Source organism: Podarcis filfolensis (assembly GCF_964270895.1).
Source record: "Podarcis filfolensis genome assembly, chromosome: 2".
Classification (NCBI taxonomy): Eukaryota; Metazoa; Chordata; class Lepidosauria; order Squamata; family Lacertidae; genus Podarcis; species Podarcis filfolensis.
The window spans coordinates 11,602,781-11,623,580 of NC_139605.1; the positions used below are offsets into that span (position 1 = coordinate 11,602,781).

At 43.6% G+C, this 20,800-nt stretch overlaps 1 protein-coding gene across 1 annotated transcript; it reads left to right on the forward strand.

Annotated features, from left to right (window-relative positions):
- Nucleotides 1-973: 973 nt before the first annotated feature.
- On the forward strand, nt 974-8,406 carry LOC310757167 (E3 ubiquitin-protein ligase TRIM17-like). The gene is made up of 7 exons (XM_083602393.1): nt 974-1,788; nt 3,549-3,641; nt 4,185-4,319; nt 5,005-5,027; nt 5,932-6,050; nt 7,740-7,772; nt 8,138-8,406. The coding sequence occupies exons 1-7, from the start codon at nt 1,372-1,374 to the stop codon at nt 8,155-8,157; spliced, it is 840 nt and encodes a 279-aa protein (XP_083458519.1). The 5' UTR covers nt 974-1,371; the 3' UTR covers nt 8,158-8,406.
- Nucleotides 8,407-20,800: the final 12,394 nt, after the last annotated feature.

The following is a 20,800-nucleotide window of genomic DNA, read 5'->3' on the forward strand; positions in this document are numbered from 1 at the left end:
TTACTTTGCTAATTCGACAGGAGCCACGTTTTTGTCCACAGCAGCTAAGAAACGCGGCAAATAATACGGCGTCCTCTTTGTGATCTACATCATGGGAACCATCCTCATGATCTGTTTAAATGAAGTTTAAAGTGCCTCTCTCCAGCCCCCGGTTTACCTCCTCTCCTATGTCCTTTAAACATAAATCTTTATTGTCAACTGCCTAGAGATTTTATTATAAAAAGTGGTGTGTTTGTTAAATAAAAAAAAAAAAATACAAACGAAGCTGTTTTGGATCAGGGTTTTTCTACACGGCGAAAAGCTTCAACGGCAAGCTTAACTGAGGTGGCCTCCATTAAACATCCATGTTGATTTTCGATTGTATTTTTTATTGCTGCATTTATTATATTTTTGTTGCATTAAATGTTGAATTATTTGGAATGCAAATGGCAAACGTATTAAAATAGCATGCAAATATATATATGAAGGAACAGAATGCAATTCAAAACCATTGAACACAGTGCATTGGAACTGCTAAAAAAGGCAAGAAAATCATAGAATCGTAGAATTGCAGAGTTGGAAGGGACCCAAGGGTCATCTAGTCCAACCCCCTACAATGCAGGAATCAAACGAAAGCAAATCATTAAGTGGTCTGCCAAGACCACCGGCAATTTTGCAGCTGTCTATGGGGGGAAACATTGGGCAATTGCAGTTCAGGTTGCAGACATGGGTCCCTCCCAATCCTTCCTGGAGATTTTAGGAATTGAGCTAGGACCTTTTGCCTACAAAGCAGATGCAGAACGAAAACCTTATAGGGCTGGAGGGTGGGAAAAACAGGAATAGGGGGGAGGCAGCAAAGAGGGAGATCCCCAGCCGCGTCCCACCTTAAATAGGGCAGTACACGCCCCCAGAGCCAGCCGATTGGCTGGCCAGGGGGCGACGCGGTCGGGAATCCCCCCAATCGCGCTGGGGCTGGGCTGTGATACCCATTGAGCCACAGACCCCATGGCTGTTCTGGCAAGGAGGAGTCTGTCCCCCTTTTGTAGTTCTTGTGATGAGATTTGCCTTTCCTAAATACTTGAGGGAGGGTGATCATCTTTCTTTCCAGGGTGTAGGATATGCATTTCTTTGATCCCACATAATAAAACGTCGAACATTAAAAAGTTCCCCATATAGAGCTGCCTTCTGATGTCTTCTAAAAGTTGTGTATTTCTTTCATCTCCTTGGCATCTGATGGGAGGGCATTGCACAGGGCAGGTCCCACTGCTGAGAAGGTCCATGCGGATGGGGCAGGGCTTACATTTCCCATTTCAGATTAAAGTTCACAGGGATCCTAACTCTGCTCCATCTCTCTTCCAGGTGCGGCTGGTCCGTTAAAACAGGAGTGAAGTCATGGATGTGGACAAGTATAGGAAGAGGATCCAGAGTGAAGTCACCTGTTGCATCTGCCTCAGTTACTTTACTCGTCCAGTAGAACTGGGCTGTGGGCACAACTTCTGCAAAACCTGCATCTTGAGGTGCTGGGAGGAGTCTGGTGAGAGAACCAGGTGTCCTGAGTGCAGAACGGTTGTAGAAAAGGACTTCAGGCAAAACAGGCTTCTCGCAGATTTGGTTGGAATCGTCAGTGAGTGGGATTATGTTGCAGAGAGAGATGCTCAAAGGAGGCGCTCAAAATGTCAGAGGCACCAGAAGACCCTGGACCTCTTTTGCCGGGAGGACGAAGCCCCCTTCTGTGGGGAGTGTGACACATCCCAAGGGCACAGCGGCCACAGGGTGGTTCCTCTGGAAGAAGCCACCCAAGACTACAAGGTAAGAATGAACCATTAATAGGAACGGCTAGTATATATGATGGGAATTAAAATCATAGAATTGTAGACTTGGAAAAGATCCTGAGGATCATCTAGTCCAACCCACAACAATGCAGGAATATGCAGTAGTCCCATAAGGTTATTGAACCTGCAACCTTGACAGTATATGCACCATGCTCTATCAAACTGAGCCAGTTAGCTATCAAGTTTGAAGCCTGTCCGCAAACCACTGTTTCCTGAGTAAGGCTTTATCCCTCTGATCCTAGGTGTGTGAGATGCAGTTTGCTGTCAACTGACTCTGCACATGTTCAGGAGGCCTCTCATCTAATTATATTTTACACATCCTTGGAAAGATTCTGGCTTTTAGGGGACTATGGCTTGCTATGCCTTATATATATAGATGTGTATATTAGGTATGATTATGTAAAAAAAAATAATTAAAAAAATAAGCTGACCTAGAAAGATTGAACAATGTTAAGTTGGCCTTTCTAGGGAAAATAAATGCAGCCAAAATGAGTGCACTTTGTAAATTGCCTTTCCTCTTTCAGAATCTCATAATACAAAGAGCAGAGCAAGCGTTGTAAGATTGGAAATAACTAATACATCAATTTATTTGGAATGGAAAGAAATGTATAATTGCTTTAGAAAGGCAAGCTAATAATAAAACCTAGAAGGATGATGTTTTGGGCATCTCAGAGTTTCTTGCTGTTATAAAGTGGGAGTTGTGCAGGAGTTGGCATACTGGCGTAAAGTTGAAGATAAACATTTTAGGCTCACAAAGACGATCCCATGAAAGCTGTTTTCAGAAAAATAATTATGGGTGTCAAAGGAGGGTAGGAAAAAGTATTGTGATGGGTCAGATCAAGAGGTGAAGATTTCCCCCCTCGGTTGTATTTCCATGTTAGCAAATCTATTTATATATTCAGATACTGCCATTCAACAAAACAAAACAAAACATTAGAGACATACAACAACCCTGATTCTCCTGTTGCCAGCCCTAAACCATGCAAAGAACTCAAGATTCATGAGTTTTAAACCAGTTGTATTAATATAAGTATCACTGGTGCTTGATCTTAGGCTATTAGTGCAGGACCTGGTGTGTTGTTTCAGATGAGGAGGAGGGTGAAAGCAGATTTCAGATTTACAAGCAAAGTTCAGATCCACGTGCTTGGATAAATATATGGTCAGTTTTTTACGAAGCAAGCCATATATTCCAACAGCTTTAACCAACCTCTCCCAGCCATGCTGCTGCTACAATCAACTAATCTCTAGAACTGCATAAAAAACAAAATCCTCAGGGACTAAGAAACTTCAAAACAATCCTTGACTGCAGAGTTGACATGAACTCTTCTGCTTTCTGCATGTTATTATATCACATGTTAGAAACACTTTCTCAGCCACAATACCCACACTGTAGTATAGTAGCTTTTATTTGCATTAGTGGGCAATTTGTTTGAATGATAATTTAAAAAGAAGGAAATCCAACCTGTGAAAGAAAGAGAATGACATTTTCTGGAGAAGGGGCTTTCTGGGTCTTTTCTCAACATTTCTCCATAACACTCATCAGTTGCATCTCTCGTAGGCTCAATACTCTGGATGGCAGAAGCAGGCTCTGCAGTCTCAGAAACCGGGGAACAATAACAGAATTCAACTGTCCTCTCTCTTTTCTTTTCCTCTCTCTGTCTCAATGACGATTATGATGGTTATCTCCTAGATACCTCTCACCAGGACCCAAACGGGAACTTTGGCTTTTCTTTTCAGGATCAGCCCTACAGGTGCCTGGAGACCCTGAAGGAGGAGGAGGCAGAAAAACTGGCGTCTAACAGAACAGAAAAGAACAGTCACCGCCTGCTTGTAAGTGTCGCTCCTACTGGGAAGTAGGCAAATAATCAAAAGAACTAATGTGTGTGTGGGGGGGAGGAGATATAAAATTACATCCTGAAGCCATCAGGCAGCTCCACTCTTTTAGATGTCTACAGTGGTACCTCGGGTTAAGCACTTAATTCGTTCCGGAGGTCCGTTCTTAACCTGAAACTGTTCTTAACCTGAAGCACCACTTTAGCTAATGGGGCCTCCTGCTGCTGCCGCACTGCCAGAGCATGATTTCTGTTCTCATCCTGAAGCAAAGTTCTTAACCCAAGGTACTATTTCTGGGTTAGCGGAGTCTGTAACCTGAAGCGTATGTAACCTGAGGTACCACTGCATTTATTTGGGGACGCCTGTTCTGATGGGAAGGGAAATTTCCCTTTGCTTGAAAACTGATGCATCATCTGTGAAAATACAAAAATTCAGAAGCACCCGCCCTGTTCCCTTGTGTGAATTCTCAAACCCTCTTCATTCTGCAGAAGGAGTGGCAATGTTGCTAAAAGCCTGTTTTTCTTTCCATCTTTCATGCAGGAGCAACTAATGTCTGATAGGCAGAAGATGAAGGGTGAGTTTAGGCAGCTGCATTCGTTTCTGGATGGGCAGGAATACCAACTGCTGAAGCAGCTGGAAGAGGTGGAGAATGAGATTGCGAGGAAACTCATGCAGGTAGGACAGTGGCATAAGGAGCCCAAGCTTTACTCCAGGTCAAGGCCACAACCAGACCAGTCTCTGCCTCTGTCATTGTACAAAAAGTGACGTTGCTTGGTTTTGTGGAGCTGGTAGCTGGTTCTCTTATGTTAGGTGCAGGAGCATCTAAGAGAACAAGCAGAGAATGCTCACCTTAATGCAGACTAGAGATTTCTGTTACTTAACAATGATGGAATCAGATGTTTTCTGCTCTTGGCTGATGATGGGTCTGCTGCTGGCTCCCAAATTAGTGATGTTGCTTTCCTGGCCTCCTTGTGAGCTTCCCCGAAGCTGCTCTTGCCAAGAGGGGACTGGACTGGGTGGACCCTTGGTCTGATCCCTTACTGGTCCTCTTTTGTTCCTGCTCAGGGCTTCATTTAAGAGGCTGTGTTCTGATTTTATGACATTACCCTGGCTGGACTGAGGCAGTGGCGTAGCGTGGGGGGTGCAGGGGGGGCCGGTCGCACCGGGCGCAACATCTGGGGTTAGGGCAAATCCACGGGTTAGGGGGCGCAAATCCACGGGTTAGGGGGCGCAAATTACTTGCCTTGCCCCGGGTGCTGACAACCCACGCTACGCCACTGGACTGAGGCATGGGGCGTGGGCTTTGACGTATGGCCAGTCGTGGATGCTGAGTTCTCTTCTTTTTCCCTTTCCCCTGCAGGATCATGGAAGCACTTCGCAGAGGTAAGCAGATCCCTCTTCTTTTCCTTTGCACTTTGCGGTTCTGTGAAGGTGGGACTTTGTGACTTCCAACTTTTAACAAATCATTAGGGGCCCATTTTTTCTGAGGTTCCTATTTTCACTTCAAAACTCCCCTCCCCTCAGTTTCTATCTTTTGATTCCTCCTGCTGTAATTCTGATTCTCTTTCCTTTTCCAAAACAGGGATGTATCTATGGCAGCATTTCAAGTTGCTATCTAAAATCTAAACAGTTTATTTCCCATTGGAGTAATGTTTTACGTCTCCATCCTCTGTCCATCTCTGTCCTCTGGGACCGGGTGGCGCTGTGGGTTAAACCACAGAGCCTAGGACTTGCCGATCAGAAGGTCTGTGGTTCGAATCCCTGCTCCTGCCAACCCAGCAGTTCAAAAGCACGTCAAAGTGCAAGTAGATAAATAGGTACCGCTCCGGCAGGAAGGTAAACGGCGTTTCCGTGGGCTGCTCTGGTTCGCCAGAAGCGGCTTAGTCATGCTGGCCACATAGACCCAGAAGCTGTACACCGGCTCCCTCAGACAATAAAGCGAGATGAGTGCCACAACCCCAGAGTCTGTCACAACTGGACCTAATGGTCAGGGGTCCCTTTACCTCTGTCCATAGTCTTGGGCTTCTTTGCTATTCATCTTAATGTGGGGTTCCCTGCTTGTATTAATTTTAGGTTTTGTTTTTCTTCCAACAAACCATTGTTCACACTTCTATTCCCTGCACTGCTTATTTCAATATTCCTTTCCTCTTATTTTTCACCTTGAATCTGTCCAACTGGTTTTTGAGACCTTTGTGATCCTCTCCCCTCTCCTCCTATTGGTTCCTTTGGGAATTCGAGGTTGGATGGAAAGCAAGTTGGTGTTTTTAAACCTTTTATTTCTCTACAGGCACGAGGAGAGATCAACATTTGGGAGTACCAACAATATCCCTTATGGATTGATGTGCAAATTCTGGAACTTCGGTCATATCAATACATTTCTGGCAAGTTCCTTTCGGCAGTTCAAAGGTAATAGCTACAAGAATTTCATGCTAGATATTGAACTGGTGCAAATGGGGTTGAGGAAAAACTCAACCTGTCCTCTAATGCTAGGAGACCAACAACATTGTGAAGGCCACAACTTTCCCTTCTCTGAAAACATGTTTATTCCTTCAGCAACAGTGTCCCACATGGAAATTTATGCAAAGACACTAGAAAAAACTCACACACTTCTTTGGCTAAAGCTATGAATGACCTAAGGCCCACTGAAATCAGGTGTTTTCTTTGCAGGAATATTGTGGTGAATTTAATAATTTAATAATCAGTGTCGTAGTTTCAACGAAACTCTGTCACAACTCAAGTTTATCCAGGCCTTTGTCTCCAACACTTTAAGGCAATAACCTTAAGAGGCAGATTTTCAAAAGCAGATAGTAGTTATCCTTGTGTATGCTGAGAGAGATGAAAGATCTCATAAGCAGAAGTCAAATGTGATTATTTGGAAACAAGTGAAAAGACAAACAAGGTTTGGTTGAGGAATGGTTGAGGGAGTTGGGTATGTTTAGCCTGGAATAATAATAATAATAATAATAATAATAATAATAATAATAATAATAATTTATTTATACCCCACCCATCTGACTGGGCCTACCCCACCACTCTGGGTGGCTTCCAACAAAATATTAAAATACCGTAATACATCAAACATTAAAAGCTTCCCTAAATAGGGCTGCCTTCAGATGTCTTCTAAAAGTCTAGTTACAGATAGGTAGCCGTGTTGGTCTGCCATAGTCAAAACAAAAAAATTTTTTTCCTTCCAGTAGCACCTTAAAGACCAACTAAGTTAGTTCTTGGTATGAGCTTTTGTGTGCATGCACACTTCTTCAGATACACTGAAACAGAAGTTGCCAGATCCTTCTATATACTGAGAAGGTGGGGAGGGGTATTACTCAGAAGGGTGGTGGGAATGGGTGATTGGCAGATAGCTGTGATGAGCCTGTTGACGACTCTTAACGACTGCAATAGGTCTTACAGGAAAAAGCAAGGGGTGAGAAGGTGAAAAATGGCTTTGTCATGTATAATGAGATAAGAATCCAATGTCTTTGTTCAGACCAGGTCTCTCCATGGTTTTAAGTTTGGTAATGAGTTGCAATTCAGCAGCTTTTCTTTCCAGTCTATTTCTGAAATTCCTTTGTAGTAAAACAGCTACTTTGAGATCTTGTATAGAATGTCCTGGGAGATTGAAGTGTTCTCCTACTGGTTTCTCTGTCTTGTGATTCTTGATGTCCGATTTATGTCCGTTTATTCTTTGGCGTAAGGTTTGGCCTGTTTGTCCAATATAGAGAGCTGAAGGACACTGTTGGCATTTGATGGCATATACAATGTTAGACTTCTAAAATGGCTTCTAAAAGTCTGGTAGTTGTTTTTCTCTTTGACATCTGATGGGAGGGCGTTCCACAGGGAGGGTGCCACTACCAAGAAGGAAAAGAGGAGACTGAGAGGATGATATGATAGCCATCTTCAAATATCTAAAGGGCATGTAAGATGGAGCAAGATTGTCTTCTCCTGCTCTGGAGGGTAGGACTCAAACCAATGGCTTCAGTTTACAAGAAAGGGGATTATGACTAAACAATGATATAAACCGACTCTTTTTGTGTGCTATAATATTCATTAACACCACAACGGTCTGATGCTTTATCTCGCTTGCTTTTCCTTTCACAGGCACTATATGGTCAGGACTCTCTGTGCGGAAAGGTAAGCTGAGGAGTCTCAATCAATCAATCAATCAATCAATCATAGTTATTGCTCCCCTTCTTCTTCCTTGGCCGGTTGGCTATTGGGAGAGAGAATGGTGGCTTCAAAGAGCTTTTGAAATAGGACAGAGGGCCAAAGTTGGGCTACTCTAGCAGTGAAGCCGAGGTGAGGCCCACAGTCCAGGCAGGAAAGGAACCCCCTTCCTCAATGATCCCTGGAGTGGATCTAAGCCAGTGGTGTCCAAAGCTTTTTCAAAGAGGGCCAGATTTGATGAAGTGAAGGGCTGTGGGGGCCAAACAGAGGTCAAACCAAAGATGCTGAGTTTTTTTTAGGGTTGAAGTTGTTGTGGTTTTTTTTTTTTTTAGGATTTTACATCAGGAGATAAACTGCCACAGGGGCAATTAGGCCCCAAAACGGTCTTTGGGCATGCCTGACCTAAGCTCACGACGTCTATCCTCCTGGCTATTTCCTCTCTGCGTGACGCCAATACCTCTCCTTCACAAAAGCTGCGTTCTCTCCTGCCCATCTTTTGCGTGGGGCCAAAAACCTGCCTTGAGCTGCCTCTGGGGCCACACCCCTTCAGTAAAAGAAGAGAAATGTGTAGAAAAGTAACTTCCAGTGTATTTCTTAATTTTTAAAATCAAAGGATCATGGGTGTGTCTGTGTATCGATGCCATTAAACAGATGACAACAAACTCTAGAATGTGTTGTATTTTTCTTTGGTCTGGTGCCTGAGGCTAAGTCAGGCGTCCCCCTACACGTCTGGACGCAGGGGTACATCTGGCAATCTAGGAAACCGCTGCAGGGACTAAAAATTGTCAATTTCACAAAACGGAAGCAATCAGTGTTAGAAAGTTTAGATACGTAAGTTAATTGCCAAATGACACCTTAAACCTGTGTTACAGTCGCCACAATGGAATGTCTGGGCACCATTTGCGGGGGGCAATGCCATTTTTTATTATTTCTATTACGTACTGAAGTTCTTACCCTGGGCCAGCAGGGGGATACTGTAGATAGTTCAGGTCCACATATGCAAATAAGGGATCGAAAGTGACGTTCAGTGATTGGATAGTTACAGAAAGTTGTTACAGTTACGTTGTACTGGAGCTCTATATAAGCAGGCTGGCTGAACCCTTCAGTTCAGTTCTCTTCTGACCTGTGAATAAACAAGAGCTGTTTGGAGAATTGCTGTGTCGTCTGATATGTTCACCCACAACTTAACAATTTCATTTCTATACTGCTTTATATTTTAAACACAAAAACTCAAAGGGGTTTACAACACACTGAAACATCAAAGGTAAACAATTCAGAATAAAACAAATTCAGGCTTCAAGGAGAATATTTCCGATCCTTACCCATATTTATTTACCTAAACTTTATAGAGCTGCCCCATAGTAGAAGGACTCTAGGAAGCCAGTGCAGCATAGTGGTTAGAGTGTCGGGACTAGGACCTGGGAGGTCAGGGTTCAAATCCCCACTCAGCCTTGAAGCGCACCAGATGACCTTGGAGTCGGTCACAGCCTCTTAACCTACCTCACAGGGTCGTTGTGGGAATTAACTGGGGGTGTACTTAGTGGAGAAAAGGGTGGTATATAAATGCATTAAGTTCTCCTGAATATCTAAGTAAGAAAGCTGGAGGGGCCAACAAGGTGGAGACGTCAGTTGTGAACATGGTATCCAAAAATCTCAGCATGGTCGCAATTGGACCTGCGCCAGTTGCAAAACGCGCCTGGGGGATTTTTTACGCTGGAAACGGGGTGATCACACAAACCCCCAGCCAGAGGCAAAATGCCTAGAACACCCTTTAAAAAATAAAAATAAAATAAAACCTGGCAACCCCTTCTCAAAATACAGGAAGCCCCCCCCCCCATTATATTATCGAATGGCAAATTTCTGGACAACATTTATCCATATACTGTACACTTGTTGTTCTTTAGTCGTTTAGTCGTGTCCGACTCTTCGTGACCCCATGGACCAGAGCACGCCAGGCACTCCTGTCTTCCACTGCCTCCCGCAGTTTGGTCAGACTCATGTTTGTAGCTTCGAGAACACTGTCCAACCATCTCATCCTCTGTTATCCCCTTCTCCTTGTGCCCTCCATCTTTCCCAACATCAGGGTCTTTTCCAGGGAGTCTTCTCTTCTCATGAGGTGGCCAAAGTATTGGAGCTTCAGCTTCAGGATCTGTCCTTCCAGTGAGCACTCAGGGCTGATTTCCTTCAGAATGGAGAGGTTTGATTTTCTTGCAGTCCATGGGACTCTCAAGAGTCTCCTCCAGCACCATAATTCAAAAGCATCAATTCTTTGGCGATCAGCCTTCTTTATGGTCCAGGTCTCACTTCCATACATCACTACTGGGAAAACCATTGCTTTAACTATACAGACCTTTGTTGGCAAGGTGATACTGTACACTAGTGTCCAAAATTGTGGAAACCTTTTGGAACATAAGGTAAAGCTAAAGGACCTCTGGATGGTTAACCCCTGCAACTATGGGGTTGCAGCTCTCCTCTCGCTTTCAGGCCGAGGGAGCCAGTGTTTGCCTACAGCTTTCCAGGTCATGGGGCCAGCAGGACTAAACCGCTTCTGGTGCAATGGGACACCGTGACGGAAACCAGAGCACATGGAAACACTGTTTACCTTCCTGCCACAGCGGTACCTATTTATCTACTTGCACTGGTGTGCTTTTGAATTGCTTAGTTGGCAGGAGCTGGGACAGAGCAATGGGAGCTCATTCCATTGCGGGGATTCAAACCACCGACCTTCCGATCGGCAAGCCCAACAGGCTCAGTGGTTTAGACCACAGCGCCACCCGTGTCCCTACAAGAACATAGAGAGGACAGTGGTGAATGGTATTACTCTCTACCCCCAAAAAATAGTGGTGTTATGAGCCGTCAAACCTCGGGAATACACTCTTTCCAAAAGGTTTCCTGTTCTTTTTCGAAATGGGCTTTTGTCATGATTGAACAATTTAAATGGCAAGTTCACAAGATAAGCACCTTGGAGCATTGCTTGCTCATAATATGTGCCATCTCTCTCTCCCCCCGCCCCCTCCCCGTGTGTTTGGACATCGCTGCATGCAATCAAAACAGAACCCTCTTTAAATTCTTTTATTGCAGTGGTTTATAAAAATATAACATCCAAGTGTTTCTCTTAAAAACAGATTCTTAAAAAAAAAATCATTTAAATCAGCAATAGTCCAAAGGAAATAGGAAACCACTGCAAGCAGATGAAAACGTTAGCAGGGACAGAATATGCCGAATTAGAGGGTCTATCAGAAAAAATAAAGAATAAATCAAAACAGGAATTTGTTTCAAAATGGGAGGTTTTCAAAGAATATCTGAAAAATAAATATAGCAGTTTAAATTCTGTTGCAGCATTCGAGGAACTTCAGTAATAGTTGCAAGGTAGATATAAGAAATTAGATATATTAAGAAAAAGTTTAATTATGATAAAAGTGTGTATTGACAATAAGTAATATGAAATCAAAATATGGAATAGATGGGAGGATGGGTCTTTAGTGTTAAGACCAATATATGTTTTATTGTTTGCTAAGAAAATTATGTGTCTATGGTTATTCCTGTGTGTAATTTGGTATTTGTGTTTTTTTCTTTTTTCTTGCTGTATCAATAAAAATCTTAAAAGAAAAAGAAAACGTTAGCAGGATTTTAATCTCACTTGGAATGTAACAAATGGTATGGATAATATGGAGTGATATATAAAATGTAGATTAAGGAATAATATGACCTAAATGTAGATTAAGGAATAATTTGACCAAAATGGTCAAAGGCCTGGAAACGATGCCTTATGAGGAACGGCTAAGGGAGCTGGGCATGTTTAGCCTGGAGAAGAGGAGGTTAAGGGGTGATATGATAGCCATGTTCAAATATATAAAAGGATGTCACATAGAGGAGGGAGAAAGGTTGTTTTCTGCTGCTCCAGAGAAGCGAACACAGAGCAATGGATCCAAACTACAAGAAAGAAGATTCCACCTAAACATTAGGAAGAACTTCCTGACAGTAAGAGCTGTTCGACAGTGGAATTTGCTGCCAAGGAGTGTGGTGGAGTCTCCTTCTTTGGAGGTCTTTAAGCAGAGGCTTGACAACCATATGTCAGGAGTGCTCTGATGGTGTTTCCTGCTTGGCAGGGGGTTGGACTCGATGGCCCTTGTGGTCTCTTCCAACTCTATGATTCTATGATTCTATTCTATGATTCTATGCAGTTTTAAATGTTAACGATAGGACCCATGAAAGGGATGGGCGGGGAGTCCTGAGATTCAGAGTAATCTCCATATACGGAGATGTATTTGGACTGTTACAAAATTATATTTGTAGAATCAAATAAAAATGATTTAAAAAGGAAACAGAACACATGTAACTTGTGCGTGTCTGGATAGGCTTGTCTACACACAAATGTTTTAAGCAGGCGGCAAAAATAGCACCGTGAAGGAGCCTGTCCAATGTCAATATGAAGGCAGTTCCAAAGAGTGGATGCAGCCACGCCGAAATATCAGTTTCTTACAAGTACAGAAAAGCGTGTGGCACCTGTCGGAGCACCAGTTCTGCAGGTCAAAGGGGTTGATATGGTGCAGCTGCAGAACCAGCAAACCACCGACTTGCTCCGAAGCGACCGAACGCTCATTAACTTACAGCCTGCAAACAGCAGACCACGATTTTGCAATGACGCCGGAAATCGGCGGAACTCCTCCCGCAAGATCAAGAAGCGGGGGCGTATCCGTGTAAGAGCGTTCCAAGAGCCGCTGATTGGCTACGGCGTGGAACGCGGTCGCCTCGCCCCGCAGTTTATCCATTCATAAAACGTCCCTCTAGTTAGCAGGGCGGCCGCCTGTGAGTTTCGAAGCTGCCCGAGTTCTTGGCGCAGATTTTGATTTCGGGTCTTTCAGCGCCTCTTTTTTACTGCTGTGGCGTCTCCGGTGGCTTAGATCCAGGCGACCTCACCTTGCTCACCTCCGCCAGGTGAGGGACTTTGCAAGTGGCTGCTTTGGGTGGACTTCGGGGGGGGCCCTCCTTTTGGGGAAAGGATGAGTCAGAAATCTAATAAGCAAACCTACAAATATTTGAAGCGCTCCAGATGGAATGATCTAAGCTGGTTTGCTTCTCAGCTTTATTCGGTGCAGAGACTCATTATTCAAATAAGGCTGCTGCAATCCTTTTGGCAAACTCTGCGTTGAACTGAGTAAAGCTTGCTTCCGAGTAGACATATGTTGGATTGCATTGTAATTGTGCTCAATACTGTATAGGCCTATTTGCCAGCACGTTGCAGTTCTTTATTACAGTATATTATGGTAGTTCTTTATTATTATTATTATTATTACTATTATTTATACTTTTCAGATTCATACATTTCAATAATTTTAAAACCATTTTGACATTTCAAAACTTGACTTCCTTTCCCCTCTTTCTGCGGTTCCTTAAATTTATAATATCTTTGGCATATCCAAATTCATTTAATTTGCTCATTTATTCATCTTCTTTAAATATATACTCTTATGAAACTGCCGGTTATTACAATAATCCTGCCAACGTTCTTATCTATTCACAATTTATTCAATAAACCATTTCCACTCTTTTATGAAAAGTTTATCTTGATTTTGATTTCTTATTCTTCTAGTAAGTTTCACCACTTCTGCATTTTCTGTAAGTTTTTGTATCCATTCTTCCTTTGCTGGGATGACAACTTCTTTCCATTTTGGGGCAAGTAACATTCTTGCTGCTGAGTAAGTTTCTATACAGATTCTGTCCCTAAAAAATCAAATATCTTTAATACGGTCAGTGACCAGGAAGCAATTTATAAAAATATGACATTAAAAGTAGTATCATGCTACAAATAACAGTAGAAATATGGCCAATTCACAGAATTGGTGCTTATATTTAAGATAATGTCCCTATAATTCCCAAGAGAAAAGCTTCTGGTTTTCTTATGAACGTTATTTTCAGACATTATGGTAGTTCTTACTTACGATCATAGAACTGTAGAGTTGGGACCACGAGGGACATCTAGTCCAACCCCCTGAAATGCAGGAATCTCAGTGGTCTGCTGTTCATCTTAGAGCCTGTGATTGTACCTCTTGTATGGGATATTCGTACTGCTTCTAAAGATTTAATAATAATAATAATAATAATAATAATAATAATGGGCGGCTTCCAACAGAACACTAAAATACAATAACCTATTAAACATTAAAAGCTTCCCTAAACAGGGCTGCCTTCAGATGTCTTCTAAAAGTCTGGTAGTTGTTTTTCTCTTTGACATCTGGTGGGAGGGCGTTCCACAGGGCAGGTGCCACCACCGAGAAGGCCCTCTGCCTGGTTCCCTGCAACTTGGCTTCTCGCAGCGAGGGAACCGCCAGAAGGCCCTCAGCAATGAGAGGCACAAATACAAGATGGGTGACACCTGGCTTGAGAGCAGTACATGTGAAAAGGATCTAGGAGTCTTGGTTGACCACAAACTTGACATGAGCCAACAGTGTGACGCGGCAGCTAAAAAAGCCAATGCAATTCTGGGCTGCATCAATAGGAGTATAGCATCTAGATCAAGGGAAGTAATAGTGCCACTGTATTCTGCTCTGGCCAGACCTCACCTGGAGTACTGTGTCCAGTTCTGGGCACCACAGTTCAAGAAGGACACTGACAAACTGGAACGTGTCCAGAGGAGGGCAACCAAAATGGTCAAAGGCCTGGAAACGATGCCTTATGAGGAACGGCTAAGGGAGCTGGGCATGTTTAGCCTGGAGAAGAGGAGGTTAAGGGGTGATATGATAGCCATGTTCAAATATATAAAAGGATGTCACATAGAGGAGGGAGAAAGGTTGTTTTCTGCTGCTCCAGAGAAGCGGACACGGAGCAATGGATCCAAACTACAAGAAAGAAGATTCCACCTAAACATTAGGAAGAACTTCCTGACAGTAAGAGCTGTTCGACAGTGGAATTTGCTGCCAAGGAGTGTGGTGGAGTCTCCTTCTTTGGAGGTCTTTAAGCAGAGGCTTGACAACCATATGTCAGGAGTGCTCTGATGGTGTTTCCTGCTTGGCAGGGGGTTGGACTCGATGGCCCTTGTGGTCTCTTCCAACTCTATGATTCTACGTCTCTCTTTTAACAGGAGTGAAGCCATGGCTGATGAGAAACGCAGGAAGGCATTTCAGCAAGAGGTCACCTGCCCCATTTGCCTCTGCTACTATACCAGCCCGGTGGTTCTAGACTGTGGGCATTGCTTCTGCCGTATGTGCATCGTGAGATGCTGGGAGGAGCCGGGCAGAGATTCCAGGTGCCCCGAGTGCAGAAGCACTGTTGCGAGGAACTTGAAGGTGAGCAGAAATATCTCCAACTTTGTTAAGATGCTCAGGGACTGGGACGCTTCCGCAGAGAGAGAGGCTCGGAAAAGGAGGTCAGAATGCCAGAGGCATCACCAGCCCTTGGATCTGTTCTGCGAGGATGACTGCGTCCCCTTCTGCGGAGATTGTGCCAGACCCCAAGAGCACAGGGGCCACAGAGTGGTCTCCGTGGAAGAAGCCGTCCAAGTATACAAGGTAAGAATGAGCGATGGATGGGAGTGGCCCCTTCAGGGTTCAAATTCTGCTCATAAATCTGTTCAGTGGCATAAAGACTTGGGAGACTGCAAATATCAATTTGGGAGCAAGCATCCAATTCTCTTTCTCTCTCTAGATCAGGTGAGGGGAATCTTATGCCCTCCTGATGCTGAGAGCCAGTGTGGTGTAGTGGTTAGAGCAGGCATAGGGAAACTCCGGCTCTCCAGATGTTTGGGACTACAATTCCCATCATCCCTGACCACTGGTCCTGTTAGCTAGGGATGATGGGAATTGCAGTGCCAAACATCTGGAGGGCCGGAGTTTGCCTATGCCTGGGTTAGAGTATCAGAGTAGGAGTCCAGGGTTCAAATTTGCACTGAGCCTTGACGCTCACTGGGTGACCTTGGGCCACTCACAGCCTCTCAGCCTAACCTCCCTCGCAGGCTTGTTGGGAGGATTACATGAGGAGGAAAAAACCATGGACGCCACCTTCAGCTCCCTGGAGAAAAGGGTGGGATAATGAATACAGTGGCACCTCAGGTTAAGTACTTAATTCGTTCCGGAGGTCCGTTCTTAACCTGAAACTGTTCTTAACCTGAAGCACCACTTTAGCTAATGGGGCCTCCTGCTGCTGCCGCGCTGCCAGAGCACGATTTCTGTTCTCATCCTGAAGCAAAGTTCTTAAGCTGAAGCACTATTTCTGGGTTAGCGGAGTCTGTAACCTGAAGTGTATGTAACCTGAGGTACCACTGTAAACAAATACATAACACTACAACTCCCATCAGCCCCAGCAAGCATGGGGAATGGGAGTTTGGATCATTGGCCCCTGGAGGTTGTGAAGCGCCCTGAGATCTCCTGTTGAAGGACTGTATCTAAATCTAATTATTATTAATAACAATGAAAGCTAAGAGCAAAGGGTCCCCCACACCTGCTCTGCGTGACTGTTTTGATGGGCCTGTGCAATGGAAAACTCAAGAAAGCCCTTTTCCTTTCCTTCCAGGAACAGATCAGCAGCTGCTTGGTGACTTTGAAGGAAGAGAGAGAAACACTTCTGGTCTATAAAACAGAAACAGAAACGGAAAGGCAGCATCTGATCGTAAGTATCGCTAGGACTGGGAAATGAATGAGTTCTAGAAGCAATATTTTTTTGGAGGGGTGGGGTGGGGAGTTGAATATTAAATACATCCCACCAAATGTCAAAGAGAACAACAACTACCAGACTTTTAGAAGACATCTGAAGGCAGCCCTGTTTAGGGAAGCTTTTAATGTTTGATGTATTACAGTATTTTAATGTTTTGTTGGAAGCCGCCCAGAGTTATTAATAAATTATTATTAATAAATAATAAACAATAAATTATTATTAATAAATTATTATTAATAAATAATATTACTTATTATTATTCAAAGGATCTGGAGCCATTTTTCCTGGAACAGATTATAAGGTAAAGGTAAAGGGACCCCTGACCATTAGGTCCAGTTGTGACCGACTCTGGGGTTGCGGCGCTCATCTCGCTTTACTGGCTGAGGGAGCCAGCGTACAGCTTCCGGGTCATGTGGCCAGCATGACTAAGCCGCTTCTGGCGAACCAGAGCAGCGCACGGAAACGCTGTTTACCTTCCCGCCGGAGCGGTACCTATTTATCTACTTGCATTTTGACGTGCTTTCGAACTGCTAGGTTGGCAGGAGCAGGGACCGAGCAACGGGAGCTCACCCCGTCGCGGGGATTCAAACCGCCGACCTTCTGATCGGCAAGTCTGTGGGTTTAACCCACAGCGCCACCCAATACGCTGTTTGATGATCCAGCAGAATCCCTAATCTTGTTGCCGAAATAACTGGATATACAATAACACATGACCCCAAGACACTACAGTGAGTTATTTGGACAACTTGGAGGTGACACAAGGCCCTGGTCTCCTGGTGCCACCATTTCTTAAGCCAGGCTGTCTCAGTGACTCTGACTCTCATCAGTCAGAAAGAGACAGAGAACAGGGCCTCCAATGGCAGAGATCAGGAAGCCCATGAAAACTGAGCTTCCCTTGCAGTTTTGTTCTGCACCTCGCCCCCAGGGATCGAGGTCTTCCAAATCATCACCAGGGATCTGAATTCTCCAAGGCTAGTCTATTCAGCCTAGCTGTAAACAGGCTAGGAATATTATATTGAAGTGGATAGGCCAGGATTAGTTTAAACTTTATTTTTATTTTTTAATAATAATTTTTATTGGTTTTACAAATTAGCTTTTCATTCACAAAAAAGAAAAGCACAATCCAAAAATATAGAATTCTCCAAATTCTCTGACTTCCACCCTCCCTTTTGTGGGGTCCACTAATAATAATTTTCACTTCATATTATATTATCTTCCATATATCCATACAGCTGTGTTTTCTCCTATAGTTCTTTTCACATTGCAAGTGTTATTTCAATCCTGCTAATGTTTTTAACTGTTTGCAATGTTCTGTAAAATATATTATAAATTTCCCCCAATCTTTATTGAAGTTTTTATCGTCCTGATAGGATTAGTCTAAGTTTTAGAGCCACTGGTTTCCTTGGAAATGTCTGGTCACCCATAACAAGTGTTAATTCAGAGAGAATATTTAAGGGTGGGCCACGTTATCCTTCAGGAAACTCCTTCCCTGCAAAAAGCTGATGTGATATTTGGGACAACTCAGAAGGGACCTTCCTAGGGAAGTATCTCTTGATGCTGCAAAGACCAGCTATATTCCTGAAAATGCCCTCCTTGCCTCCTCTCATTCCCCAACCTCACCCACCCAACTCTAATTTCCAGTGCCGAGGGCCAGTGTGGTGGTGTAGTTAAGAGCGGTAGTCTCGTAATCTGGTGAACCAGGTTCGCTTCCCCGCTCCTCCACATGCAGCTGCTGGGTGAGTCACGCTTCTCTGAAGTCTCTCAGTCCCACTCACCTCACAGAGTGTTTGTTGTGGGGGAGGAAGGGAAAGGAGAATGTTAGCCACTTTGAGACTCCTTCGGATAGTGATAAAGCGGGATATCAAATCCAAACTCTACTTCTTCTTATCTGTGGCAGAGGCAAATAGAGAAAGAGAGAGAAAAGACGGTGGCCGAGTTCAGACGTCTGCACCAGTTCTTGGAGGAACAAGAGGACGTTCTGCTGGAGAAAATGCAAGAGGTGGAGGAGGAGATTGCAAGGAAAAGGGAGGAGCACCTGGACAGGCTCTCCAGGGATCTCATACCCCTTGAAACGCTCATCTTGGAGATGGAAAAGAGGCTTCAGCGGCCAAGCAGTGAAGTCCTGCTGGTGAGACTGTGAAATAATAATAATAATAATAATAATTTATTTATATCCCGCCCTCCCCAGCCGAAGCCTGGCTCAGAGCGGCTAACAACAGTAAAAGTAACACAATTTACACAAAATCACAACCAATTAATTGAAATACATTCTAAAATCAATTCATTCTAAAAAACAAGCGGGCCAGTCCCCTTGGCGGTGCAAGGCTGGCTCCAAACTATTGTGTGCCTCCGGTCATGTAGGGTGGCAGCCAAGGCTGTAGCAGACCGGAGCAAGAAAAACATGAGATGGATTCATCTTAAGAAACCAGAAGCATTTTTGCTAGGGATAACAGGGGATGAATTAAAAAAGGAAGATTACAAACTATTCATGTACGCAACAACCGCTGCTAGAATCTTAGTGGCTCAGAAATGGAAATCCCAAGAAATCCCAACTTTAATGGAGTGGCAGACAAAAATGTTTGAATACATAGAACTGGCGAAATTGACTTATAAGATCCGGAACCAAAAAGAAGCAAAGTTCGAAAAGGATTGGAGTAAATTTGTTGAATTTATACGGAGTAATTGTAAGAATTTAAAAACTGTAGCAGGATTAGTGTAAATCTTGTGATGTGGATGGAGTGTAAATAAGAAACTGTAAGAAAAGATTTGAGACATGAAAACGGTTGAAGGGATGGAAGGAAGTCCAGACGCAATAAGGTGCATGCAAATTTTTGAATATAAGAGTATTTATTTTATTTGTTGTAGTTACAAAAAAGCAATAAAAAGTATTTGAAAAAAATATATTCATCTTAACGCAGAGTAGAGATGCCTGCTTAAAGTAAAGGGGATCAGACGTTTTCTGCTCTTTGCTCATGGTTGGTTGTTCAATGGCTTCCAATGGCTCATTCCTGCCCCGCTTCCGAGCTTCCCAGAGGTTGATGTTGCCAGAGGGAGGCTTCCCTTTGCCTTAGTCTGATCCATCAAGGCTTCCCTCCTGCTTCCTTTTAAGAGGTTGTGTTATCTTCTGGGGCTGCATAATTTCCAGCACCGAGGGCCTTCTGGTGGTTCCCTCGCTGAGAGAAGCCAAGTTACAAGGAACCAGGCAGAGGGCCTTCTCGGTAGTGGCACCCGCCCTGTGGAACGCCCTCCCACCAGATGTCAAAGAGAAAAACAACTACCAGACTTTTAGAAGACATCTGAAGGCAGCCCTGTTTAGGGAAGCTTTTAATGTTTAATAGATTATTGTATTTTAATATTCTGTTGGAAGCCGCCCAGAGTGGCTGGGGAAACCCAGCCAGATGGCCGGGGTATAAATAATAAATTATTATTATTATTATTTAGTCGGGTGCTTATACTTCATCCTTCAGGGCATGGTGTTGGGTGGAGATTGTAGCCTGATCTGGGGCAGGCACTGAGCTCCCTTTTCTTTCCCCCTTTTTGCTGCAGGATATTGGAAGCCTTTTGAAGACGTAAGTGGATCTCACTCATTTTCCTTTGTTTCATTGGCAATGATATGTCTAGCAGGTCGAAAACATGGTGGTGTTGAGGTTTGTTTGCCCTTAAGCATCTAATGCCTTTTCACGGGCATAAATGGGTGTCTTGAAGTTGAAACCTGCCCTGTTTTCATTCCAAAAATCACTGGTTTTAGCAGTGCTCCTTACTGTCTGTTACATCCATTTGTATCTTTTGCTGCCATGGCAGTTTTGATGTCTTCCATTATCACATGGTGGCCTTCCACATCCAACACAGAATTTCTGGTAACACTCTCCGATGTCTCTGACTTTCCATTTTGACAAGTGGCTGTTGTCACTCTTTCCCCTACCTGTGATTTTTGTGTGGTTTTAAACTGACCTCTGGCGAACCTCTCACTAGGTCTGGGCGTTATGTCGAAATATCCAAAACCGTTTGAAGTCCATATCATGCTATCTGTTTCTTTCCTTTTTTAAAATAATTTTTATTAAGTTTTCCATTTTAACAATCCAATCAGATCACATTAAATATTCCAAATTATACACATACATATCCTATAGTCCAAATATTTTTTGTTGGGGCTTCTTATGCTTCAAGTTCAGTGGGGTCCAATCATCTTATGTTTCTACTGCCTTGAGTGTCCAATAGTCCCTTCTTTAAATCTTCCTGTTGTTATCCTTCCTTCTTTCATAGCCTTTGAGTTGTTTCCACAGGCAATAATATGCTTCTGTGTGAAATTTGTATGACTCTCCTTTTTTTTTTTGCAGCTGATAAGT

Excerpts from the sequence above, each read along its gene's own strand:
- LOC310757167 (XM_083602393.1), top strand. The coding sequence starts at position 1,372 with ATGGATGTGGACAAGTATAGGAAGAGGATCCAGAGTGAAGTCACCTGT. Across the intron at positions 5,028-5,931 it reads CATGGAAGCACTTCGCAGAG|GCACGAGGAGAGATCAACAT; the intron begins GTAAGCAGATCC and ends ATTTCTCTACAG. Across the intron at positions 6,051-7,739 it reads TTCCTTTCGGCAGTTCAAAG|GCACTATATGGTCAGGACTC; the intron begins GTAATAGCTACA and ends TTCCTTTCACAG.